Source organism: Anguilla anguilla, chromosome 9, assembly GCF_013347855.1.
Source record: "Anguilla anguilla isolate fAngAng1 chromosome 9, fAngAng1.pri, whole genome shotgun sequence".
Taxonomy (NCBI): Eukaryota; Metazoa; Chordata; class Actinopteri; order Anguilliformes; family Anguillidae; genus Anguilla; species Anguilla anguilla.
In genome coordinates this window covers 45,502,578-45,529,250 of record NC_049209.1, presented here as the reverse complement: position 1 = coordinate 45,529,250, position 26,673 = coordinate 45,502,578, and the positions used below count along the sequence as shown (strand labels likewise).

The window sequence follows — 26,673 nt, the reverse complement described above, 5'->3', positions numbered from 1 at the left end:
CTGTGTGTCTGTGAGTGAGTGTGGAGTTCTGTGACAGGGAGGCATGGGGGTAAAAAAACCCGCGATGGGAGCTGTGCATTGATTGGAGGTGGAAAGTGCAGTCTGGTCTCACGGTGAAGAGGCAGGGAGTGAGGTGTGTGTGTTGGGTGTGTGTGTGTGCGCGTGTTTGTGTGCTGGGTGTGTGCGTATTTGTGTGTGTGCGTGTGTTTGTGTGTGTGTGTGTGTGTTGAGGGGTATGTGTAATTATTGTTGTTTGGAGGCTCAAGTGTTCTGCTGACTCCAGTGTTTCAGGAAGTGATGCAGGGAGAGAGTTTGAAACGGTGTTGGGGTTGTATGGGGTGGGGAGTCTGGGAGGAGGGGGTTATATTTGGTGTTCTGGTTGGATGGGGTGGGGAGTCTGGGAGGAGGGGGTTATATTTGGTGTTCTGGTTGGATGGGGTGGGGAGTCTGGGAGGAGGGGGTTATATTTGGTGTTCTGGTTGGATGGCGTGGGGAGTCTGGGCGGAGGGGGTTATATTTGGCGTTCTGGTTGGATGGGGTGGGGAGTTTGGGAGGAGGGGGTTATATTTGGTGTTCTGGTTGGATGGGGTGGGGAGTCTGGGAGGAGGGGGTTATATTTGGTGTTCTGGTTGGATGGGGCGGGGAGTTTGGGAGGAGGGGGTTATATTTGGTGTTCTGGTTGGATGGGGTGGGGAGTCTGGGAGGAGGGGGTTATATTTGGTGTTCTGGTTGGATGGGGTGGGGAGTCTGGGAGGAGGGGGTTATATTTGGTGTTCTGGTTGGATGGGGTGGGGAGTCTGGGAGGAGGGGGTTATATTTGGCGTTCTGGTTGGATGGGGTGGGGAGTCTGGGAGGAGGGGGTTATATTTGGTGTTCTGGTTGGATGGGGTGGGGAGTCTGGGAGGAGGGGGTTATATTTGGTGTTCTGGTTGGATGGGGTGGGGAGTCTGGGCGGAGGGCGTTATGGGGAGCTTGGTGTTCTGAGGAGGCGGTGAATCGTAGGCCTAACTCTCAGGCTGTGGGAGTGGGCCTGTACCGCAGGCAACGTACGGGACAGCCGTGTAAACGGGGTCCTGACAGGGGTTAGCGCAGAAAAGTGGGTCAGTCGAGCTGAGCCTCGGCGAGCCCCCAACCCCCCCCCCCCCCCCCCAGCAGCACACACCCCACCTCTCATCCCCAGCCCCGGCCTGTCCCCAGTTCTGGGAACAATGTCCCCCCTCCCGCCCCCAAACCACAACCCCAGCTCCCGGTTAGCCGCGCCCTTTGATTTTTGTCCCCGATACGTTGCTCCCGCTCAGGCCACCACCGCCGCCCTCCCTCCCTCCCTCCCTCCCTCCCAGCTGGGGCGCTGACGGGGATTAGCAGGCTGCTGACAGACAGACTCTCTCTGTCCTGCGCTGGTCACTGGGTCAGGCTCCAGAGATCGCACCCTGCAGAATGTGGGTCAGCAGGAGAGCTGGGGCAGGCCCCTCCGTTCCTCTGGTGCATCAGTGCTAACTCATATCCGGTTATTATCAGGACCTCGGTAAACTTACGGTAAAGTTAGGCTACGGTGAACCTCGCGCCGCTTGCTGAATCACGCTCGTCCTCTTTTTGAGTGACTGTGAGCCCCCCCCGGCTTCACCGACAGAAAAAGCAGGTGATTAAATTTAGACGTGTATTTCTAAGACCCGAGTACGGCGACTTCAGGAAAAGAGCACAGGACCCCAGAGTTTCGCGGCTGATTTCGGCTCTGCCCGCGAATCCTAGAACGCGTGGGCGGAAACGCGATTTCGCTTCGCCGCGGTTAGCGCCTTTCCGGCCGCGATTTTTCCCGCCGCGAATCCTCTTTCGGCTCGCCCGTACATTAGCGACTTGTTGAAACTAAGACCCGCGGGTCAGTTTCTTGCAGGGGCTCTGTTACTGTACCCGCCGCGCAATCCAGTGCGTTTCGGTGGGATCCGTGGATACAGACTGGCGTTCTGACGGACGGATCCGCTCTGTGATTGGCTGCCCTCTGTGAAGCCCCCATTTACTCATTTACTCCCAACTCCCAATGCCGTCTGCCAAATGCCTGTAATGTAATGTAATGCTACGGCAAGACGGTTAAATATGTGACATTCCACTTCATTCTGCTTGATGATACCATTACATTACATTTAGGCCTATATAGCAGACGCTTTTATCCGAAGCGATGTACTAAAGTGCATATCAAGGTCATTGGAACTACTACAAAGCACGGGTTCGATAAGGTACAGTACTCATTTTGTTCAGTTATTCATAGCCAAGAACACAGTCCAATTCGCAGTGAACATTAATCTGACCTAACCAAGTCAAACTAGGGATACCAAGAGAGCTGTGTGCTTTCATGTGACCACAGCCACTCTAGCTAGCAGGAACACATTTTGTTTTGAAGTGTGTGGCCCAGGATTAGTGATAAACTGCAGGGTTCTGTGTTGGTGTGACTTGTGTGTGTGTGTGTGTGTGTGAACGCCCATTCTCTGGTGTCGTACGCTCAGTTTTTGGCGAAAGTACTTGTATAAATGTTCACAGTTTAACAACAGCCCCTCCCGGCTCTCCCTCCCATCGTCACTCATAAAAAAGGAAACGGCCCCCCACATCAACTCAATCCCTCGCGCCCCACCCATATCCTAAAAATGAAACGGTGCTTAAAAATCATTAGGAGAGATTCCAGTTATCTTGGCACGCCGGTAACATAAACATGAGAACCAGCAGAGAGTATATTTTGCCAGGGCGAGAAGCTATCATTTCATGAATCGCTCACAACTTTGTTCCTACTGTGAAAATACCAGGCTCTGGGGCTTAGCTGGGTCGGTTGACTGTAAACAATCACATTTTTCTAGGCACTCTGTCTCTCGGGCCTTACAAGCTTACAGGTTTTGAGCCAAATTCTGTTCTGCACTACGGCTGTGCGGGTGCGCACGCTAGCGTGTTTACGGCATCAAATCCGCTGGACCGCGCCGTCATATTTCCTTCAGAAAACCTCTTCCCCGAACTGAGGAAAAGCCTCATTCCTTCCGAGCCTCCGCCTGCCCTCTTTCCCCCTCAGTCTCAGCCAGGGTCTGGCCGTCCCCAGAGTGAACGAAACCTCGTTAAGGTGCGAAAAGGCCAATTTGACCAGAACGTGCCCAGTTTTGTCTTCAGTGAAAGGCGAAGTCACTGCTTTTCCGGACTGCTTCCTACAGACTTGGAGTCGACTGTATGATTGTCTGACATCTGTTTGCTTTGCAGGAAACACCCCCCCACCCCCACCCCCACCCCCACCCCCCTCCCTTTTGTGTTCCTGACTTCGGTCTTTAATGCCTGCTGTTTGTTCCTGAACACGCCCGGGGAAAAGTTCCCCTGCGGTCTGCAGAGGCGCGCTCGGATTAGAGGCCTCTCCGGCTAACGGGCTCTAATGACCAGCGTGCTCAGCCCTCGCGGCGGGAAGCTCCCCCGGCCGTCCCTGGATCCCGCGCGCGGCTCCGCGCTGCCGTAAAAAAGGGGCAGGCCCGTCTGCTCAGCCCTCCTCTCGGCTCCCTGTTCACCGGCCCCTTCGGAAGTGTAGGCCCGCCTGGGTTTTTTGGGGGTTTTTTTTTGTTTTTTAACGCAAGGCCCGTTTTCGTCCCTGGGTTTTTCCCGCCTTCCTTGTCCATCTCTCTCTCCCCCTGGGGAGCCCCGGCTCCCACAGCTGCTTCCCAGCCTCCGGGCCTGTGAGATCCAGCCCCCGGGCCTGTGAGATCCAGCCCCCGGGCCTGTGAGATCCAGCCCCCGGCCCCCGGCCCGGCCCGGCCCGGCCCGCACCACCCCTCTCCGCCGGGCCGCTGCACCCCGCCGCCTCCCCTCCCCCCCCCCCCGCGCCGCAGCCATAATCGGTGCCCTGGCAGCTGTGGAATCCAGTGGAGGGGCGTGGCCATGTCCCCTGGGCACAGACGGAGCCCAACGGGGCAGGTCCAGACAGGCAAACACTAATCTCCCCCACCCCCTTCCGGCACCACACAGCCTGCTTTCTCTCTCTCTCTCTCCTGTATGTCCTGTTTTTCTCTCTCCTCTATATATTTCTCCCTCTCCCTTTCTTTCTCTCTTACACTTTCTCCCACTCTCAAACTCGCTTTCTCTCCTTCCTCCTCCCTCACTTTCTTTCCGTGTATTCATGCACCTAATAACGGGAGTGAGATAACACAGAAAGAACTTAGGCAGCCAGAAGCACCTTGCCCTCCTTTTCTCTCTCTCTCTTCTCGTTACTCTGTCACTAATTAAAGAGGTGGCTGTGGGTGAGAGCAGGTGATGGAAGTCCTGCCCAGGTCTGTTACTGCCGTTGGCTGCTGAGCGATTGGTTCTGCTTTTCTGATTGGCAAACCGTTTCCTTGACTGGCCTTGACAGAGAATCAGCACAAGAGTGATTTTCCCTTCTCTATTTGCGATGTAACTGTCAAAACAGAACAGCTGCTATACATCCACTCATGCACTGCTGGAAATGCAGAACCATGATTGCTGAATATGGTCAAGAAGGCTGTGTGTAGTTTAAAAAAAATATTTTTAAATTTATTTTTTAAAAACTGACAATTTCGGTTCCCCCAGCCCCCCCCACGGTCCTCTCATGATTGTCTCCCGAGCTTCGTGCGAGTATTTTTAGGTTGGCTCTGCTCAAAACGTTCACGGTAACGTCAGATCCCGGGACGAGGCCCCTGCTGGATCTTTTTTTTTTTTTTTCTGGGCCTCGCCGTCGGGAACCAGCCGAGATAACGGCCGGGGCGGAGACGTTAACTCCTTCACCGGCGGAGCGGTGCCAGCGGGGCCTCTCTCTCTCTCTCTCTCTCTGTCTCTCTGTCTGTCTGTCTCTCTCTCTCTCTCTCTCTCTCTCTCTCTCTCCCCCTCTCTCTCTCTCTCTGTCTGTCTCTCTCTCTCTCTCTCTCTCTCTCTCTCGCTCTCTCTCTCTGTCTCTCTCTCTCTCTCTCTCTCTGTCTCTCTCTCTCTCTCTCTCTCTCGCGCTCTCTGTTTGCTCTGTGACTCACCCTCCGTCTCTCTCCCCCCGCCGCGATGTTTGCTGTGCCTGGGGCGGGAGGCGCGGACGCCAGAACGCCGCCGCCCGTGTGACCGTAAACACGGGCCCTTCGGCGAGGAGAGACGCAGCCCCCCCCCCCCCCCCCCCCCCAAACACCGTCTGGGTCCGACCGCACGGAGAAACCGTGAAACCACGAAACCATAAGGCTGCGCTCCAGTATTCAATTCAGGAGACCGGAAAAAAACAGCTCTTCACTTCAGTAGCATTGGCTCTCTCGTTGTCTTATCTGGAGCTTGATTAGCACTTGACAGTGCGCTTGGTTCTGACAGGAGCGGTTTGGTGTGGGCTATCTTGCAGCTGTGTCTCCTTGTCTCCTGTATAACAGCAAGAGTGCGAGCCGTCGCCTCGAATTCCAGTGGGTTCTTGTTTTCCAAAATGAGAGATCCAGTGGGCTTTTCCCGACCTCTGACGGTGCTCTCAAGTGTTATTTTGGAGTTTGAGTGCTCCAGACAAGCAATGGGACGCACACAGCTGTTATTGTACGTGTCAGTGTGACCGAGTTGTGTAACTGAGAACATGTTGTTTTTATCACCTATAGCCACACCAGTCTCTACTGTTTTATAATGAACAGCATTTGCTGGTAAAAATTCCTGTGACTTTCAGAAAACATACATGGAAGTAAGTGGCAAAAATATCACTGACTGGAAAAATATACTTTTCATCTTTCATGTTAATTTGCGTTAGGTTGGGTTTTTTTTTCCCTACAACACAGGGAGAGCTTTCAGGGCTAGCTCCGAATTCCCTGTACTTTTGACACATTGGTTTGGAAGTTTTCCCTGTGGATGTGGAAATGACTATAATTCGTCCATGGAAGGCAGGAGATAATAACTATTTATGTGGTGTAAAAGCTTACGGTATTGATTTTTCCGAGGGCAAAGTCAAATTCTTCGATCTAAAAAGCTGCTGTAATTTCCTCAGAATCCTTTAGGAAAACATTTCATTTGTGCGGAACAGTTTGTGGTACGTGTTCGTTTTCAAAATAGACATAATCTACATTGCTTGAATGCTAATTGCGGTATTTCAAAACACTAAACCGCGAGGAGTCGGATATAATTCATTCACAGCTGTGAGACAATGTCCAAAAGAGGGCGCCATCCACCTTTTCGACTCCTTCAAGATGATGGTGCGAAGTTGGTTAGAGTAGAAATTGTTAAATGCACGATTATGATACACTGACAAGGCTAAATCAATCCTCATGGATTTATTTGTTAATTTGTTTAAGTTAGCGATTAAAGCTTATGCAGACATTATTTTAGAATTTGGATCAATTTATATGTAAAGCTCCACAAGTCAAAACTCTGAGAAATAATCTCGCACAAAAGTTAGAAATTACTCACGTGAGGTTTCTCAACAGTTTTCCCTAACCGACCACCCTTGTTGCACACCGGCAAATAGCTTACTGTTCGTGAATACGGTGTCTGTTGCATTCCTCAACAGCTTCCACGTTTATTGAACAACAGATAATTAATGTAAATAATACCCTACGTGTCGATTATGTACTGTTATTGCAAGGTTATTTTGAGCATTTCTAACAAGATTATTTAACACTAGTTAGTGTATGAATTGAGATGTGAAGACGATATGGGGTAATCAGACTTTGCGAGCCAGGGGTCACTAGCAGAAAAGGGTCTTGCACGGGGATTTCCGGCGCATGCTGATTCCCCGGGCTTCCCTCCGGTAGCCCCTTCTTGGGAGGAGGTGTAACGACCCCTTTCTCCTTCTTTTTCCCCCTCCTTTAAACAAGAGCTGTGCGAATTAACCTGCTCTCTTACATCCTCTTTTTTTTGCTTTTGCAACTCATTTATGTTCAGCGCACTCGCCAGGGGCGGGTTGGGCTCGGCGTTATTTTCTTTCCGCTTTATTCGCAATCCGTGTATTTCGGACGCAAGCTCGCGGCTTATCTTAAACTACATCGCCGTGGAAGAGAGCAAGCAAGCTGGAAGAGGGGGACAGCCATGGATTAAATTGTCCACTGTTGAATCGCGCATTTTGAAGCACCCCCACGGCAGCACGCGGAGCCATCCCTCTCTCTCCTCAGCTGGAAAGCCATTCTAGACAGTTCTTTTCCTCATGAACGAATGTTGACTTCCAGCAGTTACCGTTGAACAGGTTTTCTTTTCAGCTCCACTTCAAGACGGCGGAAGCGGCCAGTAGCGAGTGAAAGAGACGGCGATTCTGGACACATGTTGAGCTGAAAGACCACAGCATCCCATCCCCTCCCTTAGCGGACTTATTTTTTATAGCGAGCCCACGGATTGCTCGCGTGATTGCAGATTGGTGTTTTCGCCGTTCACCTCTTGCAAATTTGGGCAACTATGGATCTGGGTAAAATGGTAGGATGTCCTGCATGGTTTTTTATCCTTATCCCAAGGGCGCAACAGATCTGTTTGTGTGTGTGTATATACATATGCCTGTGTGCGCGCGCACGGAGGGCAGATGCAACCGTGTGAAGCAAGACGCCGTTTTCCGGACGGCAGCTAGCTAGACAACAAATATCGCTTGCCCCAGCCGTGTTCTTTCAGAGATTTTTTTAGACAGACAACTGCATGTTTGTGATGGCATGGGTTGTCTAAATATGTAGCCGAATCCGTGCCTCCACTGAATTTTATACAGCTTGGTGAAATTGCACGACTGTATAAGAAAGCGTATCACAAGCCACGGTGAAGGATAGTGTTCGTGTTTTACAACCAGCACTGCAGCTGAGAATATTGGAATAGGCTATCTTTATTGTAGGATTCTAAGTTGTGATTTTTTTCCCAGACGACGACAAACCTCAAAACAATAATTTGTTTTGAACTGTTAAGTCCTGTAACGTCGTGTTTTGCCTAATACGATATGAATTGGGGACTATAGGGCATTTCAGTGTGGATGCCTTATATCTTTCTATTGTCAATATATCGTTAGCGACGCGACAGGCACAGAAATGTTTTCTTTTCGAGAAACATTTCACTGATAACAGGCTGCATTCTTCTGCATAATGTTTACATGTTATTGAGAACTGTCTGTAATTTCGTTCAGGAAATGCTGATATATTGTGTTGTATATGTTATGAACATAAACGTTGACAAGTCACATGACGGGGTCAAATTTGGGGTGACACAAACATTATGGCGCCATTAATTTGTTTCATATCCGAAATAATCAAAATAAGAACAGTCCTTTGAAGATTTTTTGAAAATTTGTAATACATTGTTTCACAACATCACTGGATATTGAACAATGCTATGTTGTCATTAAGAAATGGTTGACTGTCTGGTCTCTGATAGCTAATTATGTGCATATTGGTAAGATGTTTGCATTCAAACCTGACTTAGTATTGTGTAGAACCTGTGCCGTATGACATTATCAGTGAATATATTGTTTAATTGTCTCTGCTGTAATATGTGTCCCATGAAACAATTTGTCATCGTTGTACAAAACACCATTGATTCTCAGTGCGGCATTACTCATGGCTGTCAAAACCCATCAGACTTGTGAATAATGAAGTATCTGACTAATATGCATGGACCAACAAAAAAAAAAAAAGATAATAAATGTATTTACAGTTCTGAGAGGAGAGGTACAGCCAAGGACATGCCCTGGGCAGTAGCCTCACGGTTCTGATTGTTGTGAGAGAGGTGAGGTTCAGGTGCAGCAGAGATGCAGATGATAAAAACACTCCATTGGAGCAGAGTGTTTTCCCATGATGGGTTACCAACTGCTAATACAAGGTCACTGTCTGGCTCTATGCAGTGTTCCTTGCATTCCTGTTCTTGGGGGTGAAAAAAGTTCTGTGTGCACCTGCTTTTCATAGAAGTTCCTTTAAAAAGAGCAGGCAGAAGCTCTTCCTCAGTATTCAAGTCGTTGGTTTTTAGCATGCCAGTATTTAGGGGGATGTCGATGTTCAGCTCATGTTCAGCCATTGCTTATCAGCCTCAGAACTGAACTGGTGGCAGCTCGAGTTTTAGCACCACTAGAAAACATTGCGGTGTGTAATTACAAAGGCTTACGTGTCATCAATTAAGTCATAAGTCTCCTGGAACTGCACTCCTCCTGCCAGCCCATTCTAATGTGCAAGTTAGAGAGTAGAAGGGACGGTGTGTTTCGGAGCGTGGAGCTTTGCAGTCGGTTCAACAGCAAGGCCTGTGTTATTGGACCCGGACTTGCAGTCTGAGGCAGACTGCTTTATCAGGGGGGCAGCCTGTGGAAGTTTCCCATGCGCTAGGGCTGAAGCGCAGCACACTGCCTGACGCTGGCTAGGCCTCAGGCCCCGGGCAGTGCGGCCTCAATTATTTACGAACGGCGTATGGAGAGAAAGCAGACGATAAAAGGGTTCTGGGACTGTTAAACGTGTACGTCATTAATATTGCCATTTTTTTAAAGGGAAGTATTTTTTTTTATTTATTTTTGCTGCTAAATGAAGAGTGACTGTTTTGTCTCTCAAGTGCTTCTTGCTTCAAAGCCCGCGGGGAGGGGAGGGGAGGGGAGGGGGGGGGATTTGGGGTTCGATCGTGTTCTGACATGTCTCTCGCATGTTCCCGTGATTGGGGAGGCGGGTTAATTTATTTTTTTTCTTTCGTTTCGGGTTTCAAAGCGGCGCTCTCGGTGACACAGAGGGAGGCTTGACTGGGGTACCGGCGTCTCCCTCGCCCACTTCCTGAGCCCAGCGATCCTGGACAGGAAGCGCCTCTGGTACACAAAGCCCGGTGGGTGTTTGAGATGCGGTGGGGAAGCTCAATCACTGGGATGCATCCAAGGCATCTTAATTAGACCCCCCCCCCCCCCCCCAACTGCGAGCATCCAGCCACAAACGTGGCCTACGCGGACGGCTTATTTAGAGCCCGTTTTTAACGGTCTGTAATGGCACCCGTCCCCGTGGTTCAACGTCCCGGGCCTTTTATTGCCTTCTGACCGCAGGCGCTGTCTAAAGAGGAACATTATTGCGCTGAGGACGTTCATAAACCGTGACCTTTCATGCCCGACTCTAAACAGCGTAGCGTGTGGTGCGTCAAAGGCGCCTGCGGGTGCTTCTGGGGGGGACTGCAGCAACCTCGGGGCTTCCGATTGGAGGGAGAAAGTTTTTAGGAACCTGCCTTTGTGAAAGCCCTTGCGTTCTGCGTGCGTTCGATTTGCATGCGTCCACCTGGATCGCTTTCTCTGGCTTTGATTTGGTGCACCTTTTTGCCCAATCAAATTCATGTTGAGCTTGAATTAGATATGAAATTTGAATTTTTTATTTATTTAGAGGTACTGTTAGCGGTGGATTTCTTTTTTTCGAAATAACAGCCCGTTTAAAAAAGGCCTATGTTTCGTAACCACGGGAAGCGAAACCGGTTTTTGAGGCCGCAAAATGTCCCCACGAAATACGGGACGCTTTCTCCAGCTGCGCGGAGCGGCGGTGGAGAGCGGCCTGACGTGTTCAGCTCTCGTCCTTCACCTCCCCCCACACCGTCTCCCCGCCAGCGGAGCGTGGAGGGATTGTCCCGTAGGAGCGGATGTTAGGCAGATGTGACCGAGTTGCCAAAGTAAAGGGTCTTTAAGCAGGCATGCGGCAGGGGCGGTGCCTTTAAAAAAAACGGGCGGGGTCGAGGTCCGGTGAAATAACGTCGGTCTGCGACACACACAGGGCGCTATTCTTTATTCTGTTCTTTTTTAGGAAAACTTTCCATGTCGCTTTGTGTGTGTGTCTGCATCTGTGTGTGTGTGCCTGCATCCGTCTGTGTGTCTTTGTATTTGTGTATGTGTGTGTGTCTGCATCTGTGTGTGTGTGTGTATGTGTGTCTGTGTGTCTCTGTATGTGTGTGTGTGTGTGTGTGTGTGTGTCTGCAGGAAGCTGAAACATATTTTTGGTTCTTCTGGCATTTCTGTGGGAGCCAGCGAAAGGCTGTGTGTTACAGCATCAGTCTGAGGGGCGCTGTAGCAAAGCCGGGCTGCTGGGTGGAGGGCCGGGGAGGGGACGCGTTCACCCAGCAGGAAATGGGCAGGGCGGGTATAGGGGTACAATGCGTCTGGAATTGGCATATGGCAGGGCTGAGCCTTGCGTTTAATTTCCTGATATGCTCAAGTCCTCGTAAACAAGAGTGTTACACAGTTGCTAGTAGTTCAGGTGACGAACCGAGGACCGGTTCCACACTCTTGGATGCCCTTTAAGTGCATTTCTTTACAGCAGGTATATGACGTACAGTAAGCATTTTACTCTGTCTACGTGATATAGGAAGTACCTCTCCTAACCCTTAAATAAAAATGGCTTACAGTTGAAATCCTGAGCCTCACTGGAAGGGGAAGCTGTCGCCTCTTGCGGCGAGCATTGTCTGGCGGTGTGATAAGGCAACGCGACTGGGAAGGCAGATAAAGCTCGGATCCCCGTGGCCCGAGGTGCTAGTAGTGGAGATGTGGGGCGCTATCACTGTACCACTCTGTGTGATGCGTTGAGATCGGCCGCCACGGCAGCGAACGCCCATTCAAAATGGACTCTTAATCGTCTTCCTCTCCCTTATTTAGCAATGCGGATCGTTTTTGGGTTGTGTGTGTGCTACTTTCATTTTTAGGAGGAAGACAAGTACTCGGTTGCTGGGCTGTACCTAGTGCTTTGAACATAATGGATAAGGCAACGGCCTCCAACCAGGTACACGGACTTGACTAATAAGTGGATCATTGCACCAGAGTTTTTCAGTTGTATCACTTGTAGATATAGGACTCCATTCCCGTGATGTCATCAGAACTAAGCCACTCCCTGCAGTGTAGGAAACGGTATGAATGAATCCGCTGGGTCGTGGATGGTGATGTCATAGGCTGTGCGATTGCCCTGATATTGAAGCAATGAAACGGTAGTAGATTCATTGCGTGCCCTCGGCACTGAAGTACAATCATATCTGGGTGACTATCGTTAAAGTTTAATTCCAAGACAGATGGCTACTTCAAGTCAGTGATTCAGTGATGGAAGTGTGTAAGATAATGGTGCTGCAGGAACACTTGGTTGGATCCAGATATTGTTTCGTGTCTTGAGAATCCAAGAAGGCGTCACGCAGTGAAGCAGTTTCTTGTTTTTTGGTAGGAGCTGTTTGAAATAGTGGGCCTTTGGATTGGGGTGTTGCCATCCATCCTTTCTGTTTGACCGCTGCAGTCCAGGCCTCCTTTTGAATTTTGTTTTTTTGGAAAGCGAAATGCTTTATTGTTGAGGCTGAGCTGATTCCGGGTCTCCGGGAACAGCCGATGACACGAGCAGCTTCCAAGTTCTGGCATTTCTCGTTATTTTTTTCTCTTTAGAGTAGCTACACTGCATGGCCGAAAGTATGTGGACACCAGAACATCACACCCATATGTGCTTGTTGAACATCTCATTCAAAAACCATGGGCATCAATATGGAGTTGGTCCCCCACTTTTCTGCTGTAACAGCCTCCACTCTTCAGGGAAGGGTTTCCACTAGATTTTGGAAAATGGCTGCAGGGATTCGCTTCCATTCTGCCACAAAATCATTAGTGAGGTCGGGCACTGATGTTGGGCATACGGCCTGGCTTGCAGTCGGCATTTCATCCCAAAGGTGTTTTCGATGTGCTTGAGATCAGGGCTGTGTACAGGCCAGTCAAGATCTTCCACACCAAACCATTTCTTCATGGATCTTTCTTTGTGCACGGGAGCGTTATCATGCTGCTTGGAGAAACTCTTCTGCAACCTTTAGCCCTTCCCACATACCCACTCTCTACATGTCCTTCAACAGCTGCACTGCATTTTGGGAGTTGGAGTTTGAGTGGTTTTATCGTACTTGCTGCAGGGCTGGTTCTGCAGTGTTAGGCCTGAGAGAAGATTTATGTGAGGATGTCAATGGAGTGTAGCAGTGCAGGGTCTGCAGCCCTGGTCGTGGAGAGCCACAAGGGTTGCTGGTTTTTGTTTTTATCTTTTAATCAGCACCCAGTTCAGACCCAAGTAACCCACTGAAGTGAGTTAAGTGTGTAATCCACTGCAATTAATGAAATGCAGATTAACAACAAAAAACAGAGTTTGTGGCTCTCCAGGACTAGGGTTCCAGACCCCTGTTGTAGTGGCATTTCATAACCTGCTGATCCATTTCTCACATTGCCCTTAACTTTGACAGAAAATATTTTTAATAAAGCATCATCTTCATTTGTCAATTAACATATGCTTGATCTCATGGCATTGCAGACTTATTTGGTCTGGTGAATCTAAGCAGGTCTGTTTGAAAGCAGCGATGGGGAAATGAGATTTCATCAGCCCCATAATTCTGAGCTACTGTGAGCTGTCAGTCATTCACATTGTTTGAGCCAATCAAATTGTTTTGTTCTCCGCTGTGAAATACATCGACTAGATGGCATGTGATAGCTCCGCCCTTTTGTGTTTTCATAAAGCCTCATTTTCCCATCAGCACTTGAAAGCCGTTTCTCCCCACGCGTGGGTTTCGTAACCCTCGATTGCCGCTGCTTGTTTCACAGCGAGACGCCTTGCGTACACGAATTACAAGCTGTTACATGGATCGACTGCCATATTGCGCATTGTGAATGTATGATATTACATGCCTGTGGGAGACGTTTATTTTTTTAAAATCTGTCACTCACATAGCCTCCAGCTCTCATGAATGGGTTGATGATTTTTGTGTGGATCAAAACTGGCTTGGTCACATGATCGAGGATGAGAATGCTCCTGAATTTCAGGACTGCCAGTTTCATAACACAAATCTGCATTGGTCTGTTGCCTTCAGATCCGGTGCACCGGGGTCAGAACGTGGGCCAACGCAGAAATAAATTTTGATGAACCGCATGCTTTGGTAGCATTCCTGCATAAATTATTAATATGCCTAGCTTATTCTTGGAAGCCAGTGAGGGCACCAGAATCCTCTGTTTCATATTTATCTTGGAGAATGAGAAGGGAAGTTGTGTCCAATGTCCATGCAGATGTGTGCGCAGGAAGACCCTGATTAAAAAGCCTGACGATCAATCATTAACGCGTTTCCAGCAAACCCCGCCCTCGCTGCTTTCAAAGGAAATGATTCGTGATTAAACTTGACCATAGATAGGAAGTCATTTGTACCATGTCGTCTGAGGAGGTAAGACAGAGCAATGTTTACTTGACGGACTTTGGGCTACACGAGACAGGCGTGTGGCCAGCCGAATTGAATTTAAGAACAAGGCTGGGGTGTGAGTACATCAGAATGGGACTTTTAATTTGTTGAGCGGTATTAACAGTGGCATGGTTCACACTTGCGCTTGTAAAGCTTTGCTCACTTGTGGGGAAAGTAGACTTCCATTTTAACATTTTAATTCCAACCAGTAACATTTCAGACAGGTGAAGGTTTTCTATTACCAAAAGATGTCCAAACCAACCAACAGGTGTTTAATTACAGAAATGGTGTTGATATCACCGAGGAGAGGGAATTTATTCCATGCGTGCAGTACACATTTCACAAATAATACGGCAAGGGTGTTGATCCTAATTACTGGAGCCATAAATTATTAATAATCTAAATTATTCAACAATCTAACTTGACTGTTAAGTGTAAACATACTTTTAAAATGCCTTATTAGAGCATATCAGTAGAGTCTGTGTACAGTTGATGGGTCTGACTTCAAGTGCTTGAGCTGTCTTGAACGTTGTTGAACTTTAAGCAGAGATTCAGGCTTGGAGGCTGTAGCCTGCTGCTGTTTGTATGACCTCTTCATTCTTTAACAGACGCTGACTGATCCACTGACCCTTTCCGGTCAGTGAGTCGGCCGCCCGCACACGCTTTGTCTCTCCTGTAATTGTTTTATTAAGCGGTCAGCATTTGACTCCTCGTTTCAGCTCCAGAAAAAACTGGCTGGTTAGTTAGGGGTGGGTGTGAGTACTCAAAGACTGAAGAACTCGGATTTGGAGTGTTCTCACAATATTTAGAAATGCTGCCAAGTAGTTTGTAGTGTACAAATTCAGTGGGTCGTCAAAAGAAAATACAAAGGTTTTGTGCATCCGTTTTTTAAAATAAAAATAAATAAAAAAACATGAAATCTTAAAATGTGGAGCTTGGTCTCTTACAAGAATCTTGCGTTTTAATGAAGGAGAACCGTATCTTTGAATTTCCGTTTCTAAAAGTTATCTACAGCGATCAGGCGTGGGTGGGTTTGATTGTTTTGGTCCCCGGCCTGAAACCAGAAGTGCATTCATTCACTGAAATTGCTCAAGCTGTGACAATGAAAAGGGGCTTTGTATTAAAATATGTTGAAAAACAGCAGGGACAGTGTTGAATGCAGCATTTGCAATGCTAAGTCTGCATACCACAAAACACCAGCTGTGTACACTCCATACAATCGGAGTTCAAAACCCCCCAAAAAATGGTTCACACCCTAATCTAATTTGTACACTATGATTTATATAGGCTACACATTGTCTCAGAAACTCCCATATTTTCTGTGTAATAAGAATTTATCAACCAGCTAAATATTTAGGAGCGTATGTGTTTTTGCACAGAGTGGTGTTGAGTCACTCTAAAAATATTTAGCCTGTATTTAACATTTTGACCCAGTGTTAACTACTGGTAACCTTCTGAGACACTGGCTTTGGCTTTCTGGTGTATTAGTCACTTAATACAATTTTCAAATCTAATCTATTGGAAATAATTTTTTCACCATAACACATCAGTAAGAATACCACATTGCGAATCGCATTTGTGTTGCGTTTCATTTCATATACCGTGTGAGTTGCACATTTTTAATCCATGTGCATTTCTCTCACCTCCAAGCACTCGCCCTGCGACTTGTCTGCTCTCCCCCTTTTGCTTGGACTCCGCCCTGAGTGATTACCCGCCACGCTTACATGACAGCTCCCTCCCTACGCTTTCTACCGGAGACGGCGTTAGCCGGCTAGCGTTTACCTGACGCAACCCCGCGGAAAGGCTTTCGCTTCGGCCGCGCAGCGCCGTTTAAATGTTATTTTCTTCTGCGCGTCTGCAAACGATGAGATGGAAAAGGGCCGTTAATGGGAAGCGTAGCCCCGGGCCCTGGGACTGTTTTTCCATGGCTGATCAAGGCCCGCCTGCGTTTAATGTACCGTGGCCGGGCTTGTATTTCGCCGTTAAGTCGGAGAAGTTTGTAACATTACGTCGGCGATTTGCTTTGCTCGCTTCGTTTCTTCGCCCTAATGGGATTTTTGGTTGTCTGCTCTCGTGGTCCTACATGTCGTCATATCCATGACAACGCCCTCACCGCAGCGTACTTCTTTTATAGGCTACGTGCGGTAATATTTATTGTGTCATAAACGTGATTAGTTTTTATTGTAGTTACCTGAATGTTGTTATGGGTCACGTGATGTGTTCCCAGAAGCCACCTGTGGCTTCCAGACTGCGGTTTGGCGTCTCTGGGCTCTAGGCCAGGGCTGCTCAGTCCTAGGGGTGGAGGGGCTGGAGCAGGTGCAGGTTTTCATGCTCGTTCCATAATCACCAGCCAGTTCAGGCCAGAAGAAACCAGGCGTTGTGACTTAGCTAATCGGCTTCTTTAACCCTTTAAGGTGCAAGGCCACAAATATGTGATTAGAATGTTCTTCACTGAACATTCCAATGATGATGTCACAATCGCCACTGGTAATTGAAAGCAATGGAGTTCTGGAACACTGACTTACCTACTCTTCAAAGGGTTACTTAATTAAATGAGTGACCACGGAGACCACCACCCCCTGCGGCCCTCTGGGACCGGGGGTTGGGTGACCCTGCGCTACACATGGCTGATTTGAGCATGGGCCGTATCGTTTGCCTGTTATGACTCGCCAGTCTTCAGCGGGGAGACACGGCTGGTTTGGCCTGGCTGTGCGTGTGTGTGCGTGTGTGTGTGTGCGCGTGTGTGCGTGTGTGCGTGTGTGCGTGTGTGTGCGTGTGTGTTGGAGGAGTGTGTGCAGTGGTCTCTGCAGGACCACAGGATGGCATAATGCTGATGTGTGTTACGGTTCCTTATTCCAAATGGGAGGAAAAAAAGTCAGAAAAACACCACAGGGAGAAACAAAAACATTTATTTGAAACCAGTAAACTTTTCATGAAGCTTCATGTTAAAATAACAGGTTAAATTGGGGGGGACCTAGAGGGCCAGAATTCTGCTTGTTGCATGGCAACAGGTCTCCAAAGCCTGGAATAGGCCATTCCTTTGGGCGTTTAAAGGTGCTCACTCAGCCATTTCAAAATGTTTATTTTTCATCTGCGCTGTACACCTGTGGTCAATGGTTAGCCTGTTAGCGTTGCATCACTGTGTTCCTGTTTTATGTGACTGGTGCTTAAGCACACTGTAAGCTTTGATTAGCCAACCTGCTAAAACACAGTTCCCGTTAATGTGGAGAACATTGTCCACAGGGAGGCCGTAACTGAAACGGTTGTTAGAGCCGCTTAGCGTTAGCCGTTAGCTCCCTGGCCGTGCGAGCGTGTGGCTGGAAGGTTGGGTCCCTCGGAAGCACCTTTTCACACAGACCTGGCGACTCGGGTCAGCGGCTGGCCCAGGAGCTGCCCCCCCCGACCCCCCACCGCCATGGCTGTGAATGTCAAACCGAGACGAGCCCCCCCGCTCCGTGAGCCTTAGCGATTCGGTGCCAGGGCGCGTGGTCCGGAGACAGGTGATGCCGTCTTGGGCTCATCCCCCCCCCCACCCCCCCACGAGACGCGCGCCAGGCCACGTCTGTGGTTTTAAGACGCCCGTCCCGAGACGACCATCTGCTGCTTCAAAGCTGCTTTTTGTCACCTTCCCCCGAGGCTCGGAGGGACCGAGGGAGGGGGAATAAAAAAAAAAGAAGTCGGGCCAGCTGTACCGATGGGGAAAAAAACAATGGGAGCTTTATTTGCCCTGTTTACAGGCTCTTTCTCCCGCCGCCATCGCCAGGCTATTCAGCTTCCTCCCCTTCGCCCCGGCTCGGGTTCGTCCTCTTGTCCCCGGGCTCTCCGTGTCCGGAAAGCCAAAGATCCCCCTTCCCGAACGCTCGACCGCACCGCCCGCTCGTTTTAACGGGTTCGGAGACAGTCCTCGACGCCGTCGCCTTCGCCGCGCGGCCAGAGAGCTGACGACGCTGAAGCCGTGGGCGACGCCGTAGCCGTTGGCTAGCGGCCGTCGTCGCCGCTGAATGCCGCCAGGCTCACAGATACGTGAACGGGGAGGAACGGGGCATGATTATTTAATGCAGGTTCTCAAAAAGCAGCAGGTCTGATCTGAGCCAATCAGCGGCATCGCCGGCTGTGGGGGTGTGGCCCCCGGCGCTCGGGACACAGGAAGTGCCTCTCTCTCTCTCTCAGCCCGACAGATGGCCAATGGGCTAGAGGCGGCCACGTGCGTGGTTCATTCAGCCCCGTCGCTGTGGCCCGTGGCAGGTGAAGCTCTCTCTCTCTCTCGGCTGGGAAAAGGGCACAACGTTCCTCTGTCAGGCACGGCCAATTTCCGCCAAGCGAGAATGGAGAAATTTTGTTCGCCCGTAAGCCATTCGTCGTGAGAAAATTGCCGTGCGTCTCGCTCGCTTTTGTTTCCGCGGTCGTGAGGCTGCTTGCTTGAAATTCCCAGGATGTATGGCGGGAAATCCTGGAGGAGTAACAGTAATGATCAGGGTGTAATTTCCTGTGAATGTGACGGGGTGTTTTTCCCCGCTTGGTGCTGATGTGTGTGTGTGTGTGTTACTCCCTTCACAGGCGGTGAGCATCAACAAGGCCATCAACACTCAGGAGGTGGCCGTCAAGGAGAAGCACGCCAGGAATATCCTTTTACCCGGTTATACGTGTGTGTGTGTGTGTGTGTGTGCGTGCGTGTGCGTGTGTGCGTGCTTGTGTGTGTGTCTATGGTGAGGGGCATTGTGGGACATGAAACAGGAAGCACTCCTGTCAGGAAACCCAGTGTCAGATAGAAAAGTGACCCTCATGGAAAAGTGACCCATGGGTCATTTTTCTATTATAGAAAAGTGCCCCCCCTGCCCCCCGCAAAGGCAAATTACACCACTGATAAAATGTGGTTTATTCAGTTTCATAACAGACAGTAATTTTTATGCTATGCTTTTGACTATCCCTTACAATACAATACTTAAATTACAATACATGGGTCATTTTTCGTTGTTATGGAAAATTAATCCCACTCCCAAAAACCTAGATGACAATATGTGGATCATTTTTCCATGGGGGGGGGGTCACTTTTTTCTGGTATTGATTGGAGGTTTTTAATATAGAAATGTGACCCTGTTTTTTCAGTTTTTCATGTGATCAGATTTATATATGACACAGGCGTTTGGGTTGAACTCACCCCCCCCCCCACCCCCCCGTATGTTTCCTTGACCGCGGGCCGCACCCTGCATCCTGGGCACGCACCATGAGAAGGGTGCCCACACCTTCTGGGCAGCGGTCAACCGCCTGCCCCTGTCCAGCAACGCCGTGCTCTGCTGGAAGTTCTGCCACGTCTTCCACAAGCTGCTCCGGGACGGGCACCCCAACGTGAGTGGGCAGCTACCCCGCCGCCGCCACAACCCACACACTCATGAGGACATAGGCTGTATACTCAGCAGATTGAGGACCCACACACCCATGAGAACATAGATGTACACTCAGCAAATTGAGGACCCACACACTCGTGAGGACATATGGTGTACACTCAGCATATAGAGGTCCTACACACTCAGAAGCGCATAGGGTGTACACTGAGTACATAGATATACTGTACACTCAGTACACAGAGGTACCACACACTTGTGAGGACATAGGGTGTACACACAGCACATAGAGGTCCTACACACCCATGAGGACGTAGGGTGTGCACTCCGCACATACAGTAGAGGTCCTCAGTTTTTCACGGAGAGCCTCAGCTACATTGGTTTTCTTTTTTCCTTAGAATCATCAAAACCAGTTGACCTATGATACCATGTGAACTGAGTTACCAGCAACCAGTCACCTGGTTGAATCAGCATAAAATAAAAATGCCAAGATGGCGATACAGCATGCAGACATTACTGTACATATAACAGTATGACGCTCAGACGGTGACCTCCATAGCGACTGTTACTGTGGGGGCCAGTTGAGAAAAGCCTGGCCTAGTTCGCCTCAAAACCGTGGGCAGGAATGCCTGATTGACAGCCGATGATGACTCAGCCCATTACTGGGTTCAGGAAGACGTACTCTCCCATTACTGCTCCAACACACACCAGGCAGCACTGTTCACACACACGAGCAAATACAGACATACAGCACAACAAAGGCTGTGACTGTGTGTGTGTGCATTCATTTGTGCATGCGTATGTGTGTGTGTGTGTGTGTGTGTGTGTGCACGCATTCATGTGTGTGTGCGTGCGTGCGTGTGTTTGTCTGTGCATGCGTTCATGTGTTTGGTGTGTGTGTGTGTGTGTGTGTGTGGGTGTGTGCGTGCATGGGTGCGTGCATGCATTTGGTGTGTGTGTGTGTGTATACTGCCGTTGTAACCCATCTCCCATCTGTGGCTGTGTTTGTGTTCAGGTAATAAAAGACTCCATGAGGAACAAAGCTGATCTGAATGACATGAGCAGGATGTGGGTAAGTCAATCCCGCGATTCCCTTCTCTCCTCCCGCCATTTTCTCCCTCCAGTCAGCCGTCCTGCTGCGACACCAGGGGGACGACGGTCCCCAGTAATACAGCTGTATGTCTGGGCTGGGGACAGGTGTGTACTGCATGCTTCCGGACAGCCTGTGACAGCAGGAGCAGGTGCGGGTGGCAGCGTGTTTGAGCTTCCTGGGAGGGAGGTCACATGGTTTATCATAGTCTCTCCAAGCCCCTGAAGCCACACCCCCTCAGGGCCTCGGCCCCGCCCACATTCTGCTGCATCTCCAAGCCCCTGGAGGCACTGCTGGTCCTGGTGGAGGGTTTAAATCCATGGAATGGAACCACTACTCAGGAAACGCGATACTGTGGCAGTGTGGGGGGGGGGGGAACAAATTATATAACGAAACCCAAAGCATTTATTCAAATGTAATTTCAAAGTTTAAGGCGGTTAAAAAATATTCCCTTGGAATTGTTGGTAATTATGTTTTTAATTTTATGCAGTTTTATTATTCTGAAGTGAAGGGAGGAGACCAAATTAACTAAATGTAGTTATGTCTAGCGCTGTTGTGTTGCCGTAGAAGGACCTATTGAGATTATGTGGCAACAGGGGCTGGTTGTACGGGGAAACTGTGTGCAGCATCACACTGAATTGTAATTGACGTTTGGTTGAGCTTGTGTAGATCACTAGTGTGCTGGACCTGAAGATCACTGCAGAATGTGAAAACTCCCTGGAAAGCCCTGGATGTTTTAGACCGAAAACTTGATTGAACTTTATTTTTCTTTAAACAGAAATTGATTTTCTGGGCTTTTTCCATCAAAGCGAAATTAGTGGCCGTGTGTGTGTGTATATGTGTGTGTGTGTGTGTGTGTGTGTGTGCGTGTGTGCGTGTGTGCGTGTGTGCGTGTGTGCGTGTGTGCGCGTGTGCGCGTGTGCGCGTGTTTGTGTGTGTGTGTGTGTGAGTGTGAGTGTGAGTGTGTATGTGTGTATGTGTGTGTGTGTGTGAGTGTGAGTGTGAGTGTGTATGTGTGTATGTGTGCTTGTGTGTGTGTGTGTGTGTGTGTGTGTATGTGTGTGTGTGTGTGTGTGTATGTGTGTATGTGTGTATGTGTGCATGTGTGTTTGTGTGTGTGTGTGTGTGTGTGTGTGTGAGCCTTCGGAGCACGCCCTGTTTGGGGTCTTAATGGGCCTGTGGCACACCCAGGAGGAGCATAAAGGGCTCGGAAAGTATCAGACTGTGCTCCAGAGCTCCAGGGCTCCAGGGCTCCAGGGCTCCAGGGCTCCAGCCCCGGTGTCATACGTACAATTAACAGGAAAGGCACGCTAGCAGGAAATCCGCACTGACAACAAGACCTCTCATACCGGCTGATTTCTGCAACGCAGAAATATTATCGCTCTGGCTGTGCAGTTTAGTTTCAAGCTCAGGATGTTCTCTTCGGAGTTTGAAAGATCAAAACCCTCCTGTGCGATTGAAATTAAAGCCATATTTCGGTTTGTTTTTTCTCTCTCCCTCCCCTGTGCAAAAAAAAAAAAAAGGCACCCATTAACAGTCCGGCCTTTGTTCCGGCGGCTAGGCTAGCCCGCTGCCCACCGAAGCCCTGCTTCGAGTGGCCGAATGCAGATTACTGAAATCGGCCGTCCCTTCGGATCCCAAAGCCCTCTCTGTAGGGGCCGGACGTGCTCGTTTTTTATCATGGGTGGGGGACGGGGTGAATGGATCCCCTTATCTTAGGATGGATTGCTTTTTCAGATTAAACGGAGCACGTTGAAGTGATGTATGAGGGCGATGTGCTGGTTACCACGTATTTCACTGCTCACCTTTTAGTGAAATAAATCACATGGCTCTAACATGCGTATCTCTCCTCCCTCCCTCGTTCCCTCTGTCCCTCCCTCTCTCCCTGAGAGCCCCCCCCCCCCTCCCCCGTGAGTGTTGTTTTTTTGGGGTGATGAGTTTGCATTTTGTCTGCTGGTGGCGTGGGTGGTCGTGTTACTGGTTAAGATGAATCCATTGTTGGTTTTGACTCCGGGAACAATGAAGGCTCGGTGCTTAAACCCAAAACCAGGTTTGGCACCCTTTGCAACCCTATTCGTACTGTTAAGTAACAGCCTTAGCAGGGGGATTTTTTTGCTGTTATTTTTTTTGAGCAACTCGAGCGAAAAGCGGGCCGTGTTCGTCTGCGATGACTCACGGCCTTGCGGACGAAACAAACGGCGAGCCTCGGATCGTCTCGCTGATGTGCGTGCGTCCAGGCGAGCGAGCTCACGCACCACACCCACTCCACCCAAAACCCACCTCCAAGCACAGGATGATGTAATGGCCTGGGACAGGCCAGTAATCACCAATGGCCTATTCCTACAGGACACAAATTATGTGCATTGGTGGATTAGCCGTACATACCCGCTACCTTAAGTATATGTGGTGGTAATTGTTATTTTTTTTAGCTAAAGTTGCTCTTTTACATGAGAACAGGCCATTCAGCCCAACAATGCTCGCTTTTTCCTGCCAGTAAAGGTTACCCAGTGCTCACTGTTTACCCATAAAGACTAGATAATACCCAGCACTATATCAGGCCTGGTCTTGAAAAGCCCCAGAGTGTCTGAGGAGTCTCTCCAGTAGACAGGTGGATATTAAGAGGTGGGCTGAAGGTGGAGATGTTGTTTACTTTGGCCTGCAGGTGTCTGCGCTCCCTGACCATCGCCCCCCTCTCTCTGAGCGCCAGACACAACTACCGTCTCCCTCCCTCCCTTCGACCTGTGCTAACGCTAACGCGCTCCGTCCGCGTCGGGCCGAGGGCCCGTTTTTTCCTCCTTCCGTCTCACTCTCTCCCTCCCTCCCTCCCTCCCTCTCGCAGGGTCACCTGAGCGAGGGCTACGGAAAGCTGTGCAGCGTCTACCTCAAACTGCTGATCACCAAAATGGAGTTCCACATCAAAGTGAGTGCCTCCGTCCGGGATTAAGACCGCTCTCGGGTCCGCCCCCCGCTCCCCGATGATGTAATCCCCCCCGTCTAATGCACTCCACTAATCACGGGGATTAGTCCTGTAGTTAAACCCCGAGCTGTAACACACACAATCGCAGGTAATGCAGCGTAATAGTCATGATTCCAATAACGTCCATCTGCATCTCTCTCGTAGAATCCCCGTTTCCCAGGCAACCTTCAGATGACTGACAGACAGCTCGATGAAGCCGGAGAAAATGATGTAAACAACTTGTAAGTGCAGCTTCTAATTTTGCCAAGTGGATGAATGCCTCTAATTGTCGTTTAAAGCGTACCTGTAATTCCTCTCGCCTCTCTCACTAAACTAAGCGCAAGCTAAATTTATCTTTTATATTTTATATTATATATTTTACGGCTGTGTATCTATGTATAATTGTATTTGCCTGTGAGAAGTGTACTCATCTTTTCAAATTTTCGCATTTATATCTTAGTCAGTTCAATATAATTTCTATGGTGGTGTAACTGATATGGTTATCTGTTATCCGCAGTCACTGGTAGCTCATTTCTGTAGCGTAGGTTCAGTATTGAGCGTGTGCATCTCTCCCTCCCACTGACTCTGCTGTATGTGAAGCTTCCAGATGACTGTGGAGATGTTTGACTACCTGGAGTGTGAGCTGAATCTCTTCCTGGGCGGTAAGAGCGGAGTGCTATCTCTCTCTCTCTCTCTCTCTCTCTGTCTCTCCCTCTCTCTTTCTCTCTCTCTGTGTCTCCCTCTCTCTCTCTCCCCCTCTCCCCCTCTCTCTCGCTCTCTCTCTCTCTTTCTCTCTCTCTCTGGGTGGGAGGGGCGAGTGTGTGAACAGCTCTCCAGTCTCTGTCCTTGTTCATTATATTGCAGCTCAGTTCTGCATTTACCTTTTTTTTGGGGGGGGGTGTGTTTATGACCTGAAGTGGGACCTAATAATGAAATTGCGGCCCTTAAGCTAGCTGAAAGCTAAGCTTTATTTAATGATACTAAAGGTAGTTGAGGGTATTTACACTGACTGCTGGTTACCCCTAAAAGCTGTGTGACTGCATCCTGTTTGCTGTGGTTATATAATCAGCCATGGTGAGTGGTCCACTTCCTGTGACGAGCAACTGAGGCCAGGTGTGGAGGCCCGCCCCTCTCTCTCCCTCTCTTAAATTGTGTCTGCTCCACCATCATTCAAAGTGTTGTCTCCAAGCACGGGGCTCAGGTGTGTGTTTGTGGGGGGAGGGGGGGGTGGTGTCAGTGTGGGTCAGGACATTGCTCTCATTTCCCACTGGCCCCTACCACCCCTCCTGGCCCCTCCCCCTTTTGGATCTCGCCGGCCAATTAGGCGCCGTGGGCAAGGCTGGCAGAGCACAGCACTCAGGAAACCACACCTCTGTTTGGAGACAAAACAACCCCCAGGGCCCTGGCACTGAGAGCTGGAGGTGTGGGAGTGAGAGAGAGAGAGAGAGAGAGAGAGAGCTGAAGAGAGAGAGAGAGCGAGTGACACAGAGGAGAGGGATGGAAAGCAAAGGAAGTGAGAAAAGCTGAGGGAGGAAGGAGGGAGCAGCTGTCTGACACACACACTCTCTATGCGCCAAGAAGCTTGAAGTCGGTTAGAACGCCTTTCAAGTCTTAGGGCCTGATTTGCTAAGGCATTTAGCATGTATGAAACCGTTTAGCAAGTGAAAAGCTAATAACACGACCAATGATTGGTTCAAAACAAACACCGTGTCCAATCATTGGTCGTGTTATTAGCTTTGCCTGCGCTGAAAGGTTTTGCGTGTCTCGGTAAATCAGGCCCTTTTCCTGCTCGGACTCATGGGAAATCCCAGCCCCCTGTCTGGGCCCGTTTGCCATGAGGTCACTCTGTCTCGGTTCCCGGTCCCTGCGCGGTGAGGTCACCCTGCCGCGGGCGTGGCCCGTCCTGTGGGCGTGGTCTCGGCCCCGCCTCTCCGTTTGTCTTAAAAGCCCCGCTGACTCTCCCCCTGGTCCCGCTTCACTGGGGAGCGCGGCTCTTTGATCCGTCTCGCTGCGAGCCCTCGTTTCGTTTCGTTTGTTTCGCCTGTTTCGTTTGTTTCGCCGTCAATTTCGGAAAAGGCTTGACACAAACGAAGGAGCCGCTGAACAGCTCAGCCGCGTAATGGCTGAGATCTGGATCGTTATCGATCGGATTTAGAGACTTAACGTGCCGTCCAGGTCCGCTGTGCGATTCTGGAGAGAGTGATTTTTTATTTCGGGTTTATCACACGGAGTCCTTACGTTTCATTCCTTTCTGATAACGATTCGGCTCTTGGAAGGTGTCTGGTTGGACGTTGTAAATCGGCCATCTGTTTCCTGAATTCCCAGTACGTCCAAACAAAAGCGATCATGTGTTCCGGTTTTCAGGGCTAAACTTTCCCCATGAGATTTAAATTCCTAAACGGTTATTTGATGACCTTACTTTTTCAGCTCAATGATGTGTAACGCATTAACTCAGAAAGGATATAGAAGGTGCTCATCCACAGAGGGCTATCGGATTTCCCTGGTAACAGGACGTTACCCCTCTAAGCACAGGAAGTGTCAGTGTTTCTCATGTTGTCTCTGTGGAATCAGATGGATGCATGTGAGCATTTGTGTAGTTTATAATCTAATCATTACCTGTGTGTGTGTGTGTGTGTGTACGCGCGTGCGTGTGTGTGTACATGCATGTGTGTGTGTGCTTGTGCGTGCGTCTGTGTGTATGCATGTATGTGTGTGTGTGTCTGTGTGTCTGTGTGTCTGTGTGTGTTTGCGTGTCTGTGTGTACGTGCGTGCGTGCGTGTGTGCGTGCGTCTGTGTGTATGCATGTATGTGTGTGTGCGTGTGTGTACGCGCGTGCGTGTGTGTGTGTGTGTCCCCGCAGTGTTCAGCTCTCTGGACATGTCGCGCTCAGTGTCGGTGACGGCAGCAGGACAGTGCCGCCTGGCCCCTCTGATCCAGGTCATCCTGGACTGCAGCCACCTGTACGACTACACCGTCAAGCTGCTGTTCAAACTGCACTCCTGTGAGTCCCCCAACCACCCTCCCCCCTTACGCCCCTACACCCCCACTCCACCTGCAACCCCCCCCACCCCAACCACCCCCCCTCCACCCGCAACACCCCCCCCATACGACTGCACCATCAAGCTGCTGTTCAAACTGCACTCCTGTGAGTCCCCTCCACCCTAACAATACACCCCTACACCCCCCTT

At 49.7% G+C, this 26,673-nt stretch overlaps 1 protein-coding gene across 2 annotated transcripts in view; it reads left to right on the top strand.

The window, feature by feature from the left end:
* Positions 1 to 26,673, top strand: part of LOC118235550 (huntingtin-interacting protein 1-like) — a 51,333-nt gene that overhangs the window by 3,745 nt on the left and 20,915 nt on the right. Inside the window, exons 1-8 of one of the 2 annotated variants that reach the window (XM_035432998.1) lie at positions 6,718 to 7,377; positions 18,655 to 18,718; positions 19,301 to 19,443; positions 20,455 to 20,511; positions 23,369 to 23,449; positions 23,651 to 23,727; positions 24,086 to 24,147; positions 26,346 to 26,486. In XM_035432998.1, the coding sequence (XP_035288889.1) occupies positions 7,360 to 7,377; positions 18,655 to 18,718; positions 19,301 to 19,443; positions 20,455 to 20,511; positions 23,369 to 23,449; positions 23,651 to 23,727; positions 24,086 to 24,147; positions 26,346 to 26,486 (643 nt within the window). In that variant the 5' untranslated portion in view covers positions 6,718 to 7,359. Of the gene's footprint in view, positions 1 to 6,717; positions 7,378 to 18,654; positions 18,719 to 19,300; positions 19,444 to 20,454; positions 20,512 to 23,368; positions 23,450 to 23,650; positions 23,728 to 24,085; positions 24,148 to 26,345; positions 26,487 to 26,673 lie in introns of those variants that run through there. The other variant, XM_035432997.1, reaches the window with a different exon arrangement.